General features: G+C 39.7%; 1 protein-coding gene across 2 annotated transcripts in view; it reads right to left on the reverse strand.

The window, feature by feature from the left end:
• Positions 1 to 23761, reverse strand: part of MGAT5B (alpha-1,6-mannosylglycoprotein 6-beta-N-acetylglucosaminyltransferase B) — a 264796-nt gene that overhangs the window by 78169 nt on the left and 162866 nt on the right. For both annotated transcript variants that reach the window (XM_063296514.1, XM_063296515.1), the window contains exons 6-8: positions 19955 to 20125; positions 18065 to 18229; positions 17752 to 17921 (exon numbers count right to left, since the gene is read on the reverse strand). In XM_063296514.1, the coding sequence (XP_063152584.1) occupies positions 17752 to 17921; positions 18065 to 18229; positions 19955 to 20125 (506 nt within the window). The remainder of the gene's footprint in view (positions 1 to 17751; positions 17922 to 18064; positions 18230 to 19954; positions 20126 to 23761) is intronic.

Raw genomic sequence — 23761 nt, forward strand, 5'->3', positions numbered from 1 at the left:
ATTTCCAAGTTTAGCCTGCTGGGAGATTTTATAAGAACCTGTTATATTTTAATTCCTGTGTATGAATGACTGAAGAAAAAACAAGACACAGGCATGTAATGGCATTTTCTGCACTATAATAGTGGCTACAAATGACAGCCTACCATAGCAATTTGCATTTCTCATAAAAGCAAAAGCCAACATATTGGCTAGTTTAAAATAGTAAGTTTTCATACTGTATGTTGACTGAACCATACTATTTGGTGAACCGGCCTATACGTTTTCTTCAGCTGAAAACTCTGCATTCGCTATCAGTCCCCATTTACCTTTCACATCTTCTAATGTATTCTAACTTAAGTACTGAGCTCAATTCAGCCTACACCTTGAAGCTTTATTTCCACAGTTTCTTCTTCTTTAAACATTCTCTATTCAAGCTTTATCATCTGCCAGTTAAGTCAACTAATTTTCTACTAAACCCAATTTCACTCATGGCTGGAGTGAAATCTTGGTAATTTTTCCTCATGCCATGTACTATTAATGGTGCTTGAAATTATGCAAATAAAATTGAACACAAATGCTTTCTTTGCCAAGAGCTTAACAGATTTGTTTAGGGGAGAAAATGAACTTTGCGTCCAGGGCCAGTCATTTCTGAAAACTTAATCTTAAAAGAGGAGGAGGAGAATAATTTACTAGTGAAATCTGATTGGATTCCAATATACCCTCTTTTGCAGATTCTACAAACTTCTTACAAGGGTATCATTAATTAAGATGGCTCTGGAACATGCTATAACAAAGCTAATGAACAGAAAAAGCTCTGCAAAATGAGTCTGGGTTGCATTTATTGAATAAAAAGTAACATGAGCAATAGCTGACAGAGTTTAGTTTCCCCTTTAATTAAATTGCTTAACAGTGTTGTGTCACCTATTCAGCAAAGCTGCACTACCTGTCTTAGGGCATCTGTCTTGCACATCTGCACATATCCCAGAATAAATAAGTAGCCAGCATTTCCTCCACTATTTCCCACTTATAAGTAAGTTACCCAGCCAAGAGACCATTTTGAAGCTTATATGACACATTGAGATTACAGGCGAATGATTTTACAGCCCATTGACCTATTTTCAAATTAAGCTGAGTTTTGCTTCCAAGTTATTGATCCCTGAGCAAAAACATCCAGCACAAGATATATCTAGGGGGATATCTGCTTTCTTACAGAAGACAGGCTAATATTCTAATTTCTCTGTTGTTGATCCTTCTTAACTATAAATGGAAACACTAGAAAAGAGAGGGGAGAAAAGGACTTAATCCTAATTACATGAAATCCTTGTTTTTTATTTTAAAATGTTGGGTTAATCTAACACTGGAATCTTTGGTTTGCCCCAGGGAGTGAAAGAAAGAAGCCATGGATGTGTGTATGGGAAATGAAGTGAATGAAGCTATAGGAGTGAAAAAAACAGAGAGGGTTATGGAAAAAGATACTGTAGATAACAGAGAAACTGGAAGTTGATAGCATGGGTGGAGAAATGGAAAATAGAGTGGATGAAGCCAAGGGATTGGGGGAAAAAAAGATGGCCATGATAGAGAAAAAGACCAAGCTATGGAGGAAGAGAAGATTTGAAGAGACAGAAAAGATGGTCAACATATGTATGCACATATACAGTGCAGGAAGACAGCTGGGAAGTGAGTTGGCTGGCACAAAACTGAGTGATGATGATGGCTTAAGAAAAAGAGAGCTATCTTTAGAGAGGTGTGAACATGGTGCTCTTTTGGGTGCAGAAGACTGATCATTCAAAGTGCCCTCAGTCCTGCAGGCAGGTTCCTTGTCTTTTAACTTTACTAGTTTGCCTTTCTGCAGTGATATTACCTTATATAGCAATCACTTTTGTAACAATGCCCACATCTTCTGAATATGCCTATGGGCCCCAAAATGTTGGCAAACCCTGAGCTACATCTCTATATAATACTTGAGATAGAGCTCCCAAATTCAGCTCCCTTGTCCTTGTCCCCTCAGCTCCATTCATCATATTATTTTCTCCATAATTTCTCCATTGTTTTCTGGATCTTCTCAAAAAGAAGAGCAATCAAGAAATGCCTCACTGCTATTTCAGGGGTAGAGATAGGGAACAGGGATAGGGAAACATTTGTGTGGTGTGTGCTTTCTATTAGTTGTTGTCATGGAGCTCCTTTATGCATGAAGTCATTCGTGCGCTGGGTATTAGTAAGATGTAATTTTTCCTCCTGGCCACATGACCCGGAAGTGTCTATGACAACGCCGGCTCCAAGGCTTTGAAACGGAGATGAGCACCGTCCCCTAGAGTCGGACACGACTGGACTTTACGTCAAGGGAAACCTTTACCTTTACTATGCCTAAAGAAGGGCTATAGAGAAAGCAATGTTAGAATTGGAGGAAGAGGGTTAAATTTAACATTTCTTTCTAGGAAACCCAGCAGTGTGCAGATGGGGACTGCTAATCTCAGAAAATAGGAAAAAAAAATAGAGGAGCATCCATTGAATTTAAAATTGGAAATATAAAGGAATCTCTCTGCCCTGCAGCATGTTTGAAAAATCTGGACATTCTTTGTACATTCTAGAGCATTCCATAATGGTTGTTTTTGAACCCCTCCAGATAAGTCATCATTGGCAGCGATGAATAATAGAACTAACATTCACCAGGGCCTTCAGCATAATGGTGGGATTTTAATAAACTGCTTCTCCTTGACTGCCTTCAGTCCTTGCTTGATTCACTGTAATGTCTATTTGCTGCTTTCCTTCTGACCCCCTCCCCCCATGCAGACCCATTTAGATGTACACAGGTGTTGGATGATGAGTGGTGACAGAGCAGGATGTTCTCTGCATATAGGCTCACAAAATTGCCTATTAAAAATACAGGGCAATTATATAACGAGACTCTGGTTAACATTTTATAAGCAGAGGTTTTCCTCTGCTGCAAGAATTCAGTTAAATAATCCCCATTTGGGATGAGGCGAACAACTTTTAGAAAGAAGGGAAATGTAATGGCTCACAATCTGCTTTCTTCAAGAGTCAAACCCTAAAGGGGAAAAGTTCTTTTCTAGAAATTACAGGGGTATCAAGCTGCTTATCAGCTCTCTTCATGCAAGTGTAGTTCATCAACTTAATCAGCTGTGTGCTCTGTGTTCCTTTCATTAAGGGCAACCCCTTTTATAGATGTCTTAACCGAAAATGATTGGATTTAAACAACAGTTTTACATTTCTGGAAATATACCCTGGATGTCAATTGCCACAGTTTATGAGCAATGGAAAGCTGCACCAGCCAAGTGGGAAGCAGGAGAGATCTGCTGTATGAAGTTGAAACTACTAGATAAGCCGCTGAAATGTTCTTCTGTAGGGAACAGTAGCATTGCAGTTTCTCTTGGGACAAGTCAAATTGCCATATCTCTGCCTCATTCAGACATACTCCGGAGAAGTTCTTGTTTTAACAGTAAAAAGGCACACTGGAGAAGGTTGCTCAACATCACCCTTTCCTTGCCTTACTTCCCCACAGGTACTGCTGAAATCAGAGCTGGAAATGGGGAAATGTACGTTTTGGAACAGTAGACAGAGATGAAATGGAGTCTACCATTTTTCTCCTATTGGATACATCACTATCTAAAAAGAGCTGATGCAGGAATGGCCATCTTGTCATTTCACATTTGGCCTCAGGGTCAAATTAGCACATAAAAACATTACACCATTTTTTACTTCATGCTATATTTCTAATATTAGAGATATTTCCATGTGTTGGTATGTTGAAGTGCTTTAAAAACACACACAAAACTAAGAGCAATTTCAAGCGTGAAAGAAAAAGCTGTTCTATTTTAAGTCATGTCTGTTTGCTGGGAGAAAAGGATAATCTATTGAGCACTACCTACTGTTGGACAGCATCTCTGTTTGTCAAAGAGAACTCTATTCCACGCTTTCAACATTGCAATAACCAAATGTAGCATAGGTTAGACATCTCACAGGCTCCTAGAAGTAGAATGGGCCATTTAGGCTATCAGACCCAACCAGCTTAGAGCATGAATCCAATTTAAAGCATCCCCAACTGATGACTGTCCAGCCTTGGCTTGAACCCATCCAGTGAAGAGAACCTCCCCCCTCCATGCCCAATAAATGATTCCAGTGACAAACTGCTCTCACTATTAGGAAGATTTAAGGGAAGAAATGAACAAGAACTTGTCTTCCTATAATTTAAGACCATTATTCCATGTGCTGCACTCTGAGATGATAAAGACAAGTCTTGACCTTCTTTTGTGTGACATTCTTTCAAGTACAAGAAAAGTGTTAACATTTTCCCCCTCAAGGCTAAACATTCTTAGTTCCATCAGTCACTCTTTTTTAAGACTTAGTTTGCAGATCCCCAATAGTCCTTCTCTGAACTTGTTTCTGTTTCTTCTAATGTTGCTTACAATGGGATGCCAAGAACAGGGCACAACCCTTGAAATAGAGTCTCATCAGTGCAGAGTATAGTAGAACTATTAATTTCCATGATTTGGAAACTATACTTCCATTGATGCAACCTAAAATTGTATCTGGCTTTTCAGCAGCTACAGTATGTCATGCTGTCGACTCATAGGCAGTTTGAGATCAAATACCTTTCCAAGAACTTTTTCATATATCCTACTATTGCCAAATTGTATATTCCTCATTATATTCATTTGTGTTTGATTTTTTTCCCCCTCTACTGGAAGAACTTTGCATTAGTCTCTATCAAAGTTCTTTCTGCTATTTCCAGTCTAATTCTCTAACTTAACAAGATCATTTTTATTTTTTTCTGTCTTCTACAGTATTAGCTATTTGCCCCCCCCCCCTTTTTTTTTTTATTTGAAAAGCATTCTATCTCATCATCCAAATCATTGCTGAAGAATACTGGACACAGGATCAACCCATGGCACTCCAGTTGATATCTCACTCCAATTCATTGAATAAACACGATGAGCACTCTTTGAGTATGGTTTTCAAGCCAGTGGTTGACCTGCCTAGTAGACAAGTCATCAAGCCCACACTTAATCAGTTTGCCAATTCAAATATCATGGGACACTGTCAGATGCTGCAATGGTATGTGGGAATGACCTTGGGAGACAGGAAGAAGATCCACAAATTAGACAACCATAATGCAAAAGGCATCTCAGCCCACAGAAGGTAAAGGGGTATGGGAAGCATCTCAGAAGTAAAAGTAAAGGAGGGGAGAAGTGGTTTCAGACTCGCAAGATTAACCTTACAATAAAAGTAGTGTTAGTACTTATGGTTTGTGCTTCTTGTGTGGACTGCCTCAAAGGGCTGATAGATGCTTTGCTAAAGTCAAGAAATATTGTATCTCCAACATAATCTACTAAGAAAGATACCCAATCAGATGCAAGCAAACTGCAGCCATCTCACTTGGCAACACGTTTTATGAGTGCAGATCAGAACATTAGACTTTCTATATTGTGTCCAACCTCTTTTTCCCAACTCCTTCATGGGTTATTAACTAATGAAAGATGGACAAAAGAGGTGGATTTCTGAACATCAAATCTAGCTTTGCATCATGCATATATATACAGATATCTACATTAGAGTTCCCACAACTGAACAGCCATTTAAGCAATCCAACTTTTAAAGCTACCACTACCAATTATTAGTAATAAATGCAATTAAGGTTGAAGACTAGAGTCAAGAATGGGGAAGGGACCATCATATAAATACCTGAGGTGCATTCTATCTTTACTTGTACCTTCTGCAGATGATCAGGATCCCTCACATCTAAAAATATTTATCATTACTCCCCTGGCTGGAGTCACACTATATTAAGCTATAATGTAATTTGTTTGATTCTGGATTAGTGTTTAATGTGAAGATAATCATTGTGATTTATTAAACAAGCCATGCTTAAAATAAGCCATAGTTTTGCATGTTGTATAAATGCAGTTCACAGAGCAATACTTTCTTTTAATCCAAGTGCCATAGTATCACTTGCAAACAGCAAAAAAGGGGCACACAGCAGCAAACAAAGGATTTTTTTTTATTTCATAAAACCAACATAGTGGTCTTAAACCATTCAGTACAGCAGTGCAAAATAAGACTATAAACTATTTATCATTAAATCTTAGTGCTAGGAAGTATATCTAGGTATTTACAGTTGGCACTGCAATAATAATGTAAAAGAAATCTATCATGGATTTTTTTTCAGGCCAAAAACATGAACTGCCAAATCAAAATCTGTCCTGACACAAATGGACACTTAATGTACGGAGTCAAAAGATTCAACTCCAAATATTTATTAAGCCAAAATTACATCTAATACTAATTCTGGGAAGTTGAATACAAAAGTGAAGTATATCTGAGGAAACTGCATGCCAAACAAGCATATATTAGGGAAAATTGCCTAGAGAAGATCTATATCTTAGATGCCATATACTGTATTTATTAGGGGAAGTTACGCATGATCATTGCTGGTGCTTATTTTGTATCTTTTTTTCCTTAAAAAAATAAAATTTGCAGACAATTTTATGGCATAGACTAATATTTGAAAGTATGCTAATTTGACCAATCCCAATATATTAGTAGCAACTTCTTCTCCAGGTACTTATATTCTTTCTGGCTATAACATTCCAGCTAATATAAAATACATGCTTGCTTTCTATATTTTGCCAAATGCTCCCAGTGCAGTCTATCTTTCCTTTTCTTTCCCCTGCCTGCACACAGCTACCTCTTGTTTTCTCAATGTCTTGTCTTTACTGCCATTCATCAGCTAAAAAATTGACCAGCTCTATTACAGGGTGCAATGGAAATGGATTTGTCTGTACAGAAGCAGCAGACTGGAAGCAAGTGAAGTTAGCAGGAAATTTGTCCTGAGAATTAGCTGTTCATAAAATTATGTAAATTTTCAGTGGCTAAGAATCTTGCAGCTGAAAGAGGAGTTTGCTCCCTCGATAATATCTCTATTAAAAGTAAACAGGTATAATTATACCATCAATACATCTTGAGGTTTTATCTTTTCCTGGCAAACACACTTCCTTTGATCTGTGCCAGTTGGGAGTCATTAATTCATTGAGAAGCATTACCGTATAAGGACAGGGAGCATTATGTTCTACCCCCACCACCTTCATCTCATTTTTTATTTACTGTAGGCTTATTTACACTGAAAACCAGTGTGGTGGTATGGTTACAGTATGGGACTAGGACTGGGGAGACTGGGGAGTCCACTTTCAGCCAGGAAAGCTGGGTGCCTTGGATCAATCACTATCACTCAGTCCAAACCATCTCATAGAGTTGATCTAACCAGAAATCAGAGAAGGGAGTGCTGTGTATAAATCTAGCAAATTAAAAATAAATTGGAATCTTAAAGAAACAGATCTGCTTTCCAAGAAGTTCCCAGATAGCTATTCCTAGCAGTACCTACTGCTCCATTATAAGTTATATACTGAATTGCAACACAGCTTCCAGAGTTTAGCAATTATAGCCCTTCTTGGTGTGGACATCATACTATGTTCCTTATGTACCACTAGACAAGATTAAGTGGCAGGTGTCTATAACAAAGGGAAACCTTTTTTTCAGTCAATTTTAAAGTTTTACTGATATGCTAGAACCCAGTCATACATTTATCAATTGGTACTAGGGTTCTGCAGCATTTTCAATTCCAAAAAGATGATCTGAAAGCATGCAGGGCTGCAAATGTAGCAGGCGCATAGGGAATGGGGAAGTCATTTAGTATCACAACTAGTAATTGTTAGGGCTGCACAATGAATTGGGTTCATTTCCCAAAAGGTGCTTCAACACGTACAGGAGTGTGAATGTACCACCTCTTTAATATAGCCATGCCTCCAGGATATCTGATCCTGGGAAGAGATGTAGCTAATTTAAAGCGTTGCAAACAGGTTTTACATTCACTCTCTTCATGCCTTCCTACATGGTCCAGAGCACCCTTCTGGAATTCCATCTAACGCATTGTACAAACCTAATGGGTTCTAGGCATGAGGAACCGTCTCGTCCCAGTTACATCAACCTGTCTCACCCAGTCCAGCAGGAAGGGCATGTTGCAGACCCCGTTGGCTAAAGAATTCCGACTGGTGGAACATCTTGACCTCTGAGGCGAGGTTGGGCCCCACTCTTCTGGTCTTCAGGAAGAGTGTCAAGACCTGGCTCTGCCAACTAGCTTGGGGATCCAAGCGTGATAGGCAGCCCTGGGGGTGGTTGGTGGCTTAAGACGCTCTCTCCGCCTTTTAGTTTCCCTCTTTTATTTTCTATGTTTTGTACTTTTTCTTTTTTTTCTAATGTCTTTATAGCTTTTATTTGTAAGATGCCCAGAGTCACTTTTATGGTGAGATGGGCAGTGTATAAATTTAATAATAAATAAATAAAATAAAATAAAAATAAATGCCTTTTCCAGAATCAAAGTGATTTGCCCCCTCAGTGCCAGTTTTGCCCTCATATCAACTTTGTGGACTTCAAGAGGCACTTTTTTGGTCTATATGAGAAACAGGCCCTGGATAGATTAGGTCTATGATCTAATTAAGTAACTTTTATTAGGACACAGAAAAGAACTATTCTTCCCCAAACTTTGTTACCTGGATTAAAACACACACATCCAATTTGTTATCTGAATTTCCCATTTTAGTAGCAGTTGTTGAAGCATATTTAGGCAATTTTGTCTAGTGGTTAAGGAGCTGGACTAGAAACCAGGCGACTGAGACAATGAAATAAAATAAAATAAAATTTTGGACCAAAAAAAGAGAGCTACATTTGCATTCTGCTCTTTATTCATGGAGCTCAGGGCAGTGAAGATACATGGAAACAAACCACTTTTATTGATGCAACCTCTTATTTGTCCTATTCTGTTCTTTTGTGCCATGCTTCATTCTCAATTGGAGAATTTTCTACACTTAACTCTGAAATTAGAGAACATACTCTCAGCTGTAGCTTTCCTGTTAATCTAATCTTTTCTCTTTTGTTACTTGTGTGCATGTGTGTTGTGTCCATGCATGTAATATGTACAGATGAACATGTCTATCGTATGGATGTCTGAATAATTTAACCTTTACAAATTCTAAGACAAACTGCCTGCACCTTCTGGACTAAGTAATTTTGTGCCTTGCCATATGTCAGAGTATATTTCTTTTCTTGGCTCAAAATAAAACAAGAAACTAAACTGTATTTTTAAATGCCATATTTTTAAATCCATTTAGGGAAATGTATATTTTGAGATAAAATACATACAACATCTGTGTGTGTGCGTGTATCAGATCCATAAATAAAAAGCAAATAATTGATGGATTTAAAAATATGCAGATGCAGAAACAGGACTGATGCGTGGAGAAACAAGGAAGAGATGCATACAAGAAAGATTCAGTTGTTAATCTCCTAATATATCACATAATGAACTAAAGCAAAACAAAAGCAATCTTCATTCATATGATTGCCTCAAGATTATTTTTGTTTGCTGTTTCACTGATGGGGATGTGCCATACTACAAGGCTTTGGGAATCACCAAAAAGAGGCTGCAGTGAGCCCCAGGGCCAGGATATGCTTTTTCTCAGTGTTTTATTCTGATTTTCCATATTTGTTATCAGAGATACATTGGTTGCATCATTGCACAGTACATTAAGCAAACACTAAACCAAACTAAATGAGTTTGTGAAGTCAAAACAAACCCCTTTATAGCTTGGCTGATGCAACATGCGAAGCTATAATTTCATTGGTTTTGGTTAGCCACTATGGTTTGTAAACCTTGGCTTATGGTTTAGCATGTTGAATAAACACAATCTTTTTCTACACAATCTTTTTCTTTAAGCAAAAGTTTTTATTCTGACATTTGTTGATTGTTCCAGTCCCTTGATTGTTTCAGTACTGTTTTTCCCCTGTGTTTTATCCACGTACATGCACATCTTGATAATGTAGGTAGAACACAGTGTGTAATGATTAATGTTAATGAAGCAGAGAAGGATTCATCAGCTTCACACTGGGAACATTTTTTAAAATTATTTTAATTAGGTGATGGAGGAGGAGAAAAATTAGAAATTTTCCTTGTTTTTCATCAATATACCTGCACACATTGGTGATGTCCCAATAGAAGAGATTATCTGTAGCTCAGGGTTGAACTGTGGAGTCTTTGGTGCTCTCTGAGCTTGGTTGTTTGCTTGCAGACATTTCATTACCTAACTAGGCTACAGCATCAGTGCCCAGTGCACTGATGATGTTACCTAGTCAGGTAATGAAATGTCTGCAAGCAAACAGCCAAGCTCAGAGAGCACCAAGGACTCCACATAGGTTATGTAAAGGCAGAACACACAGTAACTGGATTTCTAATGAAACAGTGGGAAAATACATCACTTTCACCTCAGAATAAAGATCAGAAAACCTTGCACTCTAATGTTGGTGAGGGGCTATATTACACAAACAGTACGGAAGGGCATGGGTTCGATTTGTGGCACCTCCAGGAAAAACTGAAGAAAATGCCTGTCTTCTGTTCTGGGAAGTCACTTCTGGTCAGTGTAGACTGCACTGAGTTAAAAGGACCAGTGGTCCTTGGCTTGGAAAAAGAGAGCTAATCATTTAGGTTAGTGGTAACAATGTTATTCAGGGCACAAATAAATCATAGTTTTGTTCATTTGCTGGTTTTTCATTTGCTCAATTTATCTCTATGATATCAGTGATTTAAAGTCTGTACGTTTATTCTTTTCTTACTTTTTATAGAAAAAAATGTGTATTTTTTATTATTAAAAAACACTTTCATCTGCCAAAAATAACTTTGGTGCTTGCATATGAATTACATGTTTTTGTAGCATGATAAGCAAAAAAAAAAAAGGTTGAAAGTACAGACAAAAACAGGCTCCAGGTGAAGGATTAAGGTGCAATAAATTGGTTATTTTCCTGGTGATCTCTCAGTGCATGGAATGGAACTGTACTGTTTTTACTAGGGATGCTAGGGAGAAATGGGGGAGGGGAGTCATATAATTCTGGCAATATCAAAATAAATAAATGATTAAATAAATGATTAAAATCTGGTATGAACCAACTTGCTTTATAATTCCCCAATTAGTAGGCAGGTTGGAACGTAGTTATCCTTCCATTTTCATAGTTCTCTGAAATTTATTACAAAATATCTGGCTCAAAAATATACAAAAATATCTTTAAAAATTGTAACAAGACATATATTTGGGGATTACATCTGTACTGTATGCTTTTTTAGGCTAAAATGCACACAAAAATGAGAAATGTGTAGAAGAAAAATAATAAAAACATCTGTCCAATCTTTTTCTGCTAAATCATAGATTGTTGTGGAAATGAGAATGATGTAGACTTGTAAATGGACACATGCATAACTGACATGGCATTGACTGATCAACTTATCCATAATTCCACCCATTCCCAAGGATTCTCCTTTTCTAGGTCATCCCAGCTGAAATAATTGTTAGATCTACCTTAAAAATGAAAAGGGAATTATCCAGAATACATTTCCCATGTTTGCTTATCAGATTTGGACTCCTGTTCTAACCAAAGTGACGTGTAATGGTTGAGAAGTTCCATTCATAGCTGCTTTCCCTATGGCTGCATTCAGAGACATATTTGTGCAAGAAAATGGAATTGCATACTCTAGAAGTGCTTGAAAGGAGGGGGGGGGAATCTTTTGTGGTTCCAGGAAGAAAGCAAATGCCATTAGATCTCCTTGCTCTAATTGTGTTCCTTTCAGGGTGACATAAGATCATCTTGACTGGATTTACCAGTCCTAATTTATGGGGCTTTTCTTTGGGGAGGGGGGAGGGGATGGCAATGGTTCAGCACCTGTGTTAAGCAATGCACAGCACACCCAGCTAGACTGTGGCAATTCCCCTTCTGTGCTCTTGGATTCTATTCTCTACTCTAAAATTGACTAGAGAGGAAGTTCTCCCTCCATCAAAGGACCTGGGTGGTTCTTTACTCAACATTTTTTTTTCTCAGTGCTGATTTTAGGAACAAATCCAGAGGTATTTATTGGTATTGAACATTGTCCCTTGCCCAACATTATATGGAAAGGGGCGCAAGGCCATCCTCCGTAAAGATCCTTTTACTACAGAGGTCCTGGCAGGAAGGTGGTTTCACTACCTGGCCAGTGGATTTTCAATAGAAGTCTTTATTCTTCAATGGAAGCCAATGGAAGGACCTTTTCCATAAATAATCTGTAGAACCTAAACCTCCTCAAACCAAGATTTCAAAAATTTCCATCAAATTTATGAGCAGAGACACTGGATACATAGTTTCTCTGAAATGTATCATATGAATGAAATCTATCTATCTATCTATCTATCTATCTATCTATCTATCATAGGGAAAGAGAAATTATCCAATAATTTTTAAAGAGCAAGACTCACTTTTAATGTTGAAGGTAGACATATTAATGTAAGTTTGTGTGTGTACAATGTTTGTGTGTATTTCTGTTTGTGAGCATTCCTGATAGCAAGAATCTGATCTGAGCAAGGAATCAGGTTCTGTAACTATAACAGAAAGGAGATTTATTTACAGGAATTACAATATAGGGATAGGCAAAACGTGGCACCTAGATAACTACATCCTGCCAGGAGAAGAATCAAAGGCCATGTGCTGTGTGCTTATGTGAAGAAAAGCAGAAGGAAGCAACCTGAGATTAGCAATCTCTTAGACAAAGACCAGGTAGAGTGATAGAAAAAAAGGGGCACAGAATAAAAATTTAACTCTCTATCCACACCTCATTGTCCCTTTCGATCAGTAGATCAGGAGGACTGAAGAATCAGTGACACTAAGTCATGCTCCCAACACTTAGTCCAGAGAAAGGCATTCCCTCATGATACCTTCCCTTGTGATATAATGGAAGCTTGGGAAAACACAGAGGCTGTAGGCTGCTGGAGAAAAAATGATACACTGAAAGGCAGAAAGACAGGCATACACATTTCTCAAATATATGCAAAAAAGCGTGTTCCATGATAGTTTCCTCCTCTCTAAATGATTAAGCCTGACACTTGCTGCGGATATTACAACCTCCCTGAACATGGTCTGTACCAGACAGCCATGTACATTTCATCTCTTGGCTGTCAGAATGCATAGAAGAGACAGGGGTGCACCAACAATGAAACTTGCATCTGCTTTAACTACAGGAAAAAGAGGAACTGAGAGGCAACCAGATGTTTTGTTCTCATAGGCTCATCAACTGAAATCAGGATTACTTACACAGAAAAATGAAACAAACCTTTCACACGGAATTTTACAATCACCAAAGGCATTCTATACTTTATGTACGTCTCCACCATCCTTGACCACAATGCACTGAGCAAATTAAGACAATTATGCAAATCTGCTTAAGATGCAGCATTTGGGCTCTCCAAGCTTGTGATGCAAGGGAGAATTTGGTGAGCAAAGGAAATTAATGGGAGAATAAGTGTGAGTTTTCAAGAGCTGGAGAAAAAATAACATCATCATCATCATCATCATCATCATCATCATCATCATCATCATCATTATTATTGAAAGAATGCTCATAAATCCTTCCTTCTGAATGTCTGTATTTCTTGGTTCAAACAGAACTCCCACTTTCTAAGCAACATATGTGGGCATAATTTTGCCCTTCACTGAAGGAAAGGAGAATAAGACTCCATGGCTGTGGCTGGACTGGCAAATGGCTAGTCTATTTGGGCTACCACCCATAAATTAGCATTGGTCTATGGGGAAGATATTTTTGCAAATCCTTTACAGTGCCAGAGAGGCAAGAGTCAGTATGAATTCATTTGGCATACTATACTTGTGGATGGATGGAGACAGAGAGAGAGGAATTTAAGTATGGGCCTTCCCAGTCATATTCCAACACGCTAAGCAATCTACCACACTGACTAAAAGATCTCATTTTGAAGTGGCTGAATTATAAAGACTGAAGGGGCACAACTCACATATGTCTGAGTCCCTCTTCAGATAGACACTAGCTGCCTCTGACTATGATGATTCTATTGGCTTTAATTGCAGTGACCCTGGCTTGTGACCTACCAGCCCCATTAGGCACCAATGATAAGTGGTGTTGCTCAATTACATCACTATTGGCAAGTTGTGTGTGTGTCAGGAGGCAAGATGAGAATTAGGTAGACTGAAAAAATGTCCCAAGGCATTGTGAGGTCAAGAGGAATTTATCCAGACCTGTATCTCAAAGTCTATTGGCTTGAAGGTCATGGGAGGAGTAATTCCTTTGGGTCCTGAGAGCTATATTAACCACCATTTCCAGGCTTATGTCTCCTCAGCTCAGTTGTAATTATTGATCTATAACACTGAGCTAGGATAGGATTGTAGCAAAACACATTTTTCCTTTGCTTGGGCCCCAGAGAAAATATGCTAAGAAAAGTTGGATCTAATTAGTACCATATCATTGTGGACCAGCTAATAAAGTTACTGCTGGTAAATCAGTCCTTCTGTTTAATTGAAGAGTCCCACATGAGGCGGAGATGGACAGTGAATAAATTTATAAATGTATAAATAAATAAATAAATGGTATTGTCATTCTGGCTTATAAATGTCAATAATACGTTCACTAATCATCCTGTTTGGGAGAAGACCAATACCATTTTTAAAGAATGATAATAACACTAGCCTATGGCAACTTATCATAGTCTCCCAGGTTACAAGATTCTGTATCTTGGTATACAAAGCGAATAAGCTTGAATTTATAACAGAAGCCCCAGAAGAAAATGATAGCAAAACATTTATCTCTTGCTACCCAGAAAACAACAGGGAGATGTCCACCTAGTCTCCATGTGACAAGCTTGACTCTAAGGTGTCTTTACCTTTATATGATAGAAGAAGACAGCTTTAAGAACCTCTTTCCATTCACACTGATGATGGGGCAGGGATAGGCTTTATATTGCCAGGCAAGATTCACTAGCTGGGTATGGGTTGGAAAATATAGAGCAATTACCCAGTGTGCCTTTTCCCAGTCACATCTACCAGTCCCATCAGGTCTGGCAGCAGGGACATGTTACGGGGCCCATCCACTAAGGAATGTCATCTGATGGGACCCAGGAGGAGGGCCTTTTCTGCCACAGCCCCCACCCTTTGGAACATCATTCCCTCGGAAGACAGCCTGGCCCTGACCTTACTGGCGTTCCAGAAGGGCCTGAAGACATGGCCTTGCCATCTTGCCTGGGGATCTGGTAGCGGTGGCGTGGAGCGTGAAAAATGGCTATACTGCTAGAGACACCGTGCTTTCCTACAGATTAGGTTTTTAACTTTTTAAATAGTTTTTATTGTTTTAATGGTCTTTTGTTGTTATGATTTTGATTATATTTCACAGTTTTTTGTGTTTTTAACTCTGTAAGCCACCCAGAGTCATGTATGTGAGAAGGGCAGTGATGTAAGTGGAACAAACATATAAATAAAATTAATTGAACTACAGGACACTATAGCATCTCATCACCACAATCCTGGAGCAAAGGTAACAAAATCTGGAACTTCCCTTCCGCAGGCTACCTCAGTTCTTGCTCCTGTCTCAAGACTCACTGGTGCTAATTAACAACTTCACACTCTTAAGTGCTTTTGGGGTGTCTGAGTCATCTTTCCTCCTGAGGTCTTAATAGCTACATCAGCAGGTCATCTCTGTCTAACTGTTCTGCACAGACTATGCAGCCTGCAAAACAAGTATGGAAGGAAAATTCTGCAAGGTGCTAAAAAGCAATGCATAAGTGTCTGTTTTTAATGGATTACCAGCTTCATTACATGGAACACTTTTTCTGCCTTTTAAATTGTACAAAAAAAAAAATGCTTCCCTTGGCTTGTGCCGCTACAGAACCACAGCATGCTACAGTAAGTGAGGAGAGGAGCAAAAGAAATTAAACTTTTGAGTGGCTCCACTTATAGGAAGCCACTTGTGACAGAAGAACACGCTGACAGGGACATGATGGGAAGAGAATTTTTAGTTCAAGTGGGAAAATGGCTGCTGAACGGGAGGGAGGTCCCCTGCTGATTACATAGAAACTGGATGTGATTCAGGAAGAGATCTAAGCTTCCATCACATCAGCCTCTGAAAGTCATGGTGAATCTCAAAGTCTCCTCCTACTTATCCCTGCACGTTCTGATGTAGAATTTCTCCTCTTATCCTTATCCTGATAGACTTTTTGCCCATGGATTCAATCTCACAGACTCCAGTGAGATTCATTCAGTGATACAGTCAGGTGACCCCTAGACAGTGGGACTGGTCTGGCTTTCACTGGCTATTTTAGACTGGTCTCCTCTGACCCTGGGCCCTCTTCTGCAAGGCCATTCTTTCCTGGTCATCAGAAGAGCCCAGATCTTTCAAACCAGCCTTTTCCCTTGCACCCACCAAGTCCCCAAGCTAATCACTGGCTCAGAGAACTGGCCTTGAAACAGGGCTCACCACCCAACAGCTAAAAGGCACTGAGGTGTCTTTGTGGTGTGTCAGGAGAAAGACTCCCCCACTGCACTGCGCAACCACTCCCTTGTGCTTGAGACACAGGTTTGGTGCGCATCTGCTGGCAAAACCTGGAAAGCAGAGGGTAGAATGTTATAAGAAGATGGGGTAGCCACACCAAATATTATATTACAAGCAGGACTGGGGACCTTGATTTGGGGCTTGCTTTCTTGTAATACTGAATTTCATTTCCTGCAACATTTACTTTGGCACCTTGATTTATTTTGTTTAGAACAGCAAAAAGCTGGGGATGATCAGGGAGCACACTATTCAGACTAAATCAGCAACTGTTAAATACTAATCCACCCAATCCTGCCCTGATCCTGTTTGCTCTTCCTTTTCTTACCCCACATCAGAGAAATCCTGCATTATTTAAGAAGATTACTTTTCCTTACTTAATTTAGTCTGGAGCCACTTTGCTGAGAGGAGAGAGGGTTTTTAACAAACGTTCAGCATTAAAAAGAATCCTCTGTGATAGCAAGGGGTTGGGGGGCTCACCAGTTTAAAAAAGCATCACCCTAAATAAGCTTCAGTCCCAAGAAACATTGCTTTTTCATGCTAAGCCAGCTTTGTTTACCCTCAGCAGTTATGCAGCATTGTTAAATCATCACTTTCACCGCAGGAACCTTGATGAGCTGGGCTCATTCTATGAAAGAGGATGAGGTCCCCTATCTAAGGAGGGGGGAGCAGTGAAGAAGGAGTAGCAGTTGCTTAGCACATGCATGGAAAAGGCAAGGATTTTTTTCATAGCAAAGATTTGCTTTAGGGAATATTTTAGGGTATTAAAATCACCCTTTTTTCTGTGAACTTAAAGCAGGCTAACATGAGCAATAGCTTTGGTTATAAGAAGGCAGATGATGTGAAGATATCCATAATGCTTTGAGATGCTACTGATGTTACCATACTCTGAGAAAAGCAGCATTATTTGGGGCCTTATAGACATCACAGGGAGCTCTTGCTGTTGTCGATCACATGTGAACACCATTTTGTCAGTTTTCATGCATTAAATAATTTTCTGTCACTCTTTACAGAAGAGAAAGAAAAGGGCCTACAAGAGAGTTATGGATAATGTCATTATACAGGTTAGTCACTGGATGGCACTAGCCATAAAATACCTGGATGATTTTTTCCCTAATATTCTGTTACTGTATCAGATAATGCTTCTCTAAATTTGGACTGGTAGGTCTTCTGTGCCTTCCATATTATGAGGAATTTAAGTCTGTGAGAGCAAGGCATTCAGTCCAATATAATGAAAAAGAAAGCCCTTCAGACTACTACCACAGGATGGAAAATAAGCCTTCCATGCTTATTAACAAGCTTGTTGTGCCATAAATGCCATGCTTAGATTATGGGAGAAAACCCACCTCTGAAGTTCTTTCAAAGAGACAGTGATCTTCAAACTATGGCCCAGGATGAAAAGGACAGCTAATATATCTGCCCATTGGACCATCTCCCCCAGTGGACCCCCTTTTAATACGCGAGGGCTGAAAACATCTCCTGATTCTTCTGTCAAGAAGCCAATGTGGATCAAAATCTAAAAAAAATTTTAAAAGGTATAAAAGTGATAGGGCTTTAGGAAGGCAAAAAATTAATTACAGAGCATAGCAAAATTGAATCTTTGTGCCTTACACTTATAATGCCACACACAATGGTCAAGCAACTAATTTAATTTTGTACCTGCTTCTGATCGCTGTGTTTGCCTTGTAGCTTCTGTTTCAGTTTATGTGAGGCCCTCAGCCACTGTGTGGCCAAATGACGAATCCGTTTCTTCATGAAGATCAAGGACTCCTTGCCACTGCCAATTAGCTCCAGAAGATAGGAGAGGTCTGTCTGAAAAACCGCCTAGAAGAACAAAAATAATAGCTTTCCTATTCATGCAAAGCTTGATCTTCATGCAAGATCTTCATAAAGACCTATTACTTGGGCATAAGCTCTTCTTTCCATTGCCTCTTTGGGCAAGATTAAAGATGCTACTGGAATGGTTTAGGACAATACGGTGAGCTTAAGACAGTATGCTGAAGGTTATCTTGAAAGTTAATTGTCAGGTACAGGCAACTGGTACAGTTAAGTGATAAAAGTACAAACTACAACAAGTTGTTGCGATGTGGAATGCCCCGTTCAGGTTTTCAGCCAGCCACGTCCTTCTGTAGGATACTGATTTGCTTTCTCACATCCTGTGACCACTGACAATTGTACAATTTATGTATTTATGTATTTATTTTTCAAATTTCTATCACTGCCCATCTCCCCCAAACAGGGGGACTCTGGGCAGTTAATATTCGATGGAGTTTTCCCATTAGGGTTGGGTTTTTCCCCAATAACATTTATTTTATAGTTCTATAGACCTTAGGCCATGCAACCATTACCTTGATGTTTCTCAGTGGCTTCATTTTGTCTACTGCCTTAGGAACACCCACCAGCTGAATTCACGACCTCAAAGTGTGACTGATCTATGCTCAGTAGATAATGTAAAACCACCAGGGAATTCCAGAGGCATAAGCTAGGCTGGTAAGTCTGAAAACATCCTAGATGACAAACTACTTCCAAGCTGTTATCAGGAAAACAGTAGAGATGTGTCCATATAGTCACCAGGAACCATTTGACTGAAAATTGGTTTTACCTTTTGTATGCATCAAAATGCAAATTCAAGCATTTTCCACTATTCATGTAATGTGTACATCATCAGCTGGCTTTTACATCTAAGCTGATCAAGAATACAGTTTTATATTTGGCAAATTCCATCAAACTTCATGAGACTGGAGATAACATACAAAGGATCTTAACTATTCTTACACTGAATTTGGAAAGGTGCTAAGGGCTATAGGAGAGTTAAAATTAAGGTTCACCTTGTGGCATATCATGGGCAGATGATTACAAGGGAATTTTAGGGTGGGTGTATTGGGTTTATACACTATTTCTAGGGAGATACTAATTTTTCCACCCATTTTTAGGATATTGTTTGTTCAGCCTATTTCCAAAATCTCACTTCAGGTCACCTGAAAAGCAAAGAATAGCATCCCCTCTATTTCCATTTTCCCATTCTTGCCCATCAGATTTTTAGGCAGATGTAGAGGGACTAATTCCCAGCAACCTCAGTTGCTACTTGATGAAATTGTAGCCAGCATCTCCCTCACTCAGGCATTCTGCCAAGAGGAGTGATGAGCCAGTATTAGCACCACTCCACATTGACATCAGGAGAAATACAATTGGGAGGAAAAATGTCCCTGTTGCACCTGATCCCATAGTAGTCTCACGGACTGTGTGCTCTGATTTCACTAATGTATACTTAATGGAGAATAGAGATTGAGTGGGATGTGTGGCCTACTTCAATCAGTTGTAGACAGTACAGAGTCTTCTCCTGTTCCTCCCATACTCATCTTAAAACAGGAATCCTCCTGGAACTGCAGGTTTTTGCAAACAGATGTTTTGACACATGTTTTTCTCTGGATGGCTGCCCATGGTCCATTGCTATCATCTGAGAATATTTAGGCTAGTTTCATAAGAAAACCATTTTGATAAATACAGTAGATCACAGCCCTGAGACAATCCAAGAGCAGCAAGTCTTACCTGTATCTTGGGTGATGGCTTGGAAGAAGGGGCAGCTGCTGATTGATTTCGCCAAGGCAGCACTGGGCAAAACCACTCCACTTCACTGAGGTAGATGAGGAACGAGCATTCTGTGCCGTCTACACCAAAGAATGCGTAGCAAGGGTCCGACGTCCACCGAGCCCTCATCCACTGCAAAGCAAAGGGGTTGTCCCATCAGGTGGGTTCGGTTTTCTGTATCCATGTATAACAGTCAGGAGATCTTTTTAATGGTGTGCATGGTATGAAAGAGAGCCAGTGTGGTGTAGCAGTTGAGGCACCAGGCTAGAACATGGGAGGCCGTGAGTTTGAATCCCACCTTAGGCACAAAGCCAGGTGGGTGACCTTGGGCCAGTCACTCTCTCTGAGCCCTAGGAAGGAGGCAACGGCCAACCTCTTTTGGGGGAGATGGGCGGTAATTAAATTTGAATAATAAATAAACAAACAAACAAACAAACCACTTCTGAAAGACCTTGCCAAGAAAACTGCAGGGACCAGTCCAGGCAGTCTCCAAGAATCAGACAGGATTGAACGGATTAAAAAAAAATGGTATGCAAAGACCGTACAGTAGTGTAAGACTTAGAATGACCCTGGGGAAAAAAAACAAACTTTTCAAATTTCGTTCTTCGGCTGGTCTTTGATCTCTGTGGCCAATGATGCGTTACTATAAGCCAAGTATTGCTTTAACAGTAATACAAAGGAAGTTGTGCAACAAGCCCAAGTCTTGTGAAGGAGGAGAAAGAGTGACAAGAAACTTTCAGCGTGTTCTGTTACAGGAGCGTATTTTGTTCAGTACACCCTGTGAAAGCAAACCGTGTTCACAATAGATTACGTTCTGATATGTATCTGCTCGTGTTACATTCTTATCTAAATGCAGAGGAGATGCTGCCAGGGAGCTCGGGGTAACTATATCAATTCACTGTTCACAAAGCTTATCTTGACTTTTATTTCAGTCAGCACTAGCAGAGAAAAAATAATCAACTTGATAAAAGTTCGGATTAATTTCACCAGGAAAAAAAAAGCATGTCGGCTAGTAAGTTTCAAAAACAACTAGGTGAAAGATCATTGCCAGCATTAATATTCTACTGCCCAGCAAGGTAGAGCTGGCATCCCTGTGCTAAGGAAGCAGAAATTTAGCAGGGTCCTCAAGAAATGATTTTGCATACAAAGCAATTAGCATAGGCTCCTCTGTGTAGATCCATCATCCTCCATAATTGCTGGTGCCAACCTCTTCCAAACTTAACTACACAAATGAATCCACTCAAGAGACAGCCCTCCACTCCCAATAAGTAAAACACACCAATCATCCAGACAGGAGATCGAATTACTGCCGCCAACAATTAAATCACACTTAAAATTTAACCCAGGCATGAACAAAGACAGCAAAAATGAATGCTACATAACTGGGAAAACCTGAGCAATGCAAAGGTTGTGTCTTGTTAATCTATCAGTAAATTTATATTGTCAAATAGCTGGATCAGTAGCTGAATAGCTGAGGTTCAGTGGAGGAGGAGGTAACTAGTTTTAACTTGTGTGTGTGCTGTCTGGTCAGCGTTGACTCCTGGTGACTGCCTGGGCAAGACCCTGCAGTTTTCTTGGCAAGGTTTTCAGAAGTGGCTTGCCCTTGCCTGCTTCCTAGGGCTGAGAAAGGGTGACTGGCCCAAGGTCACCCAGCTGGCTTCGTGCCCAAGGCAGGACTAGAACTCACGGTCTCCCAGTTTCTAGCCTGGTGCCTTAAGCCACCACACCAAAGCTCTCTGTTTTAACTCATAGTTAAGCGAAAACATTGGTGTGCAGCTGTACAGCGCCAAACCCATCCACTTCTTGTGCTGTAATCGAGCCAAGGTTCTGTACTTTGTTAAAAGCAAAACATAAGGTACCTGAAACTCCCCAGGCCAGAGATGACACTCTAGATTAAAAACGGGCAAAACGATAAATCCATGTTGGTGCTCTTTTCAAATTGCTTGTGTGTGAATAATTAACACTGCTGTAGAAGCAACATCCATGCATTAATCATGCAAGGCAGGGCAACCTGGCCACTATGACTTGAGAGCAGGAAACATCTATCCTCACTCTCCCACTCTCAGATGAACATTTGTTCTGTTTTCCACTAAGCTAGCCTGCTTCGTTACCTGATCCTTTTGAATATGAAGTGCAATGTGGTCTCCCATTTCAGCAGTGTATTTATCAGAGAAAGGATGGAGTTCTTTCAGGTGGTAACCTTTGGGGGGCTGAGTTACCAAATGGAGGAGGAGGGGGAGGAGGAAGAAATGTCACGTTCAGTACATTTCACATATATAGTTCCAACAAAATAATCTGTTGTTTTGCATCACCAGGGTCAGTTTTATTTTAAGATGCAATTTTTAAATAAAGAAATAAATGGTTCTTCAAGTTACAGGACCCTAATGGAATTTCACACCCCTTTCTAGCCTCTTCAGCAGTATGGTTTCTATTATGGCTGAGCTGAAATGTATGACACGCCCACACTCATAGCAAATGACAAACCATTTCAGCAGTCTTTGGGTGGGAGGAAAAGAGAGTAATAGTTAATAGTTATTGCATTTCCTGGAGTCTTGGGAATTAGTGAGTGTCACTTTCTGCCTTTCTAGCAGGCAGAGGAAGCAGAAGTCTGTGTTTAACATTAGGGTCAGGGATGGAACATCAGCATGAAATCCACAGGTAGAAAATCAGAACTGGAACATTATTTTCACTGCACAATTTTTGCCTGCTCAGGAAAAACAAAATTAAAAAAAACAAAACAAGACAGTGATAACCTGGCACTGCCACAGCCTCCCCCAGGATTGCCAAATATGCAGCTGCATCAAAAAATATGGGCTGGATAGGGAAGTCTGACCCAGTAATGGTAAGAATACCTAGATTTTAGATTGCCTTCTGCAGTAAACTGTCCCAAAATGCTTGATAATTATTCAATACACCACTATAACAACAATGCATAATAAATGCAAAACATTTAGAATGATAAAACAGGAATAGGCTATTTGTGGTGCCATCCATTTAAAGTTTAAGAGGGTGTCCAATGAACTTTCATTCTAAGGATCTTTATTTATAGATAACAGGGGAATGGATTTGTCGGTATCTGACCTAGGCTAGAGCTGTGAATCCATAGCTCTGGACCTCAAGCAGCTCTGGGTGAGTGCCCATGACTTCCCTAACTGCCCAGGTTAGTGATACAGCAGCTATTGCCACCATTCCCAATTTCTCAGTAGCCTGGTGACTATGGTTCAGTTGGTGGGGGTAAATATGCATCTCTCTCTGTGTGTGTCTTGTCTGTGTGAATGTGAATGTATGTGTCCATGAATATGAATATGCATGTACAACTCCCAAACCAGTTTGCATGAAGCCCTAAATCTAAAAAGGCTGCCCCTTCCCTCCCCTCCCCACCCCATCCTTCTTCCCCACTACCACTAGTGATGTTTCACTAGGTCCAAAGTACATGTCTGGTGCCAACTTTACCAACTAGGCAGAGGTCCTATGCTTCCAGGGTTTAGGAAAAAAATGAAGTGATTTAATCATCACCAACACAAGCATTTATAACCTAATCATGAAGTCCAATAATCTTTGTATAGCCTAAGGTCTATGTAATATATGGAATTAAAATTTAAACCTTACCCTACATTAATAGATCAGAGGATAGATAGAATTTAAAAAATAGTAAAACTAAAGAACTTAATAACAACAAACTAGAAATCTACGGGTCCTTTAGGAATGGTACAAACTGTGAGAGGGTCTGTGGTGGCTGAAAAAAGAATGGCTGAGAACACAGCCCTA

This window comes from Candoia aspera, chromosome 2 (assembly GCF_035149785.1).
Source record: "Candoia aspera isolate rCanAsp1 chromosome 2, rCanAsp1.hap2, whole genome shotgun sequence".
NCBI classification, from domain to species: Eukaryota; Metazoa; Chordata; class Lepidosauria; order Squamata; family Boidae; genus Candoia; species Candoia aspera.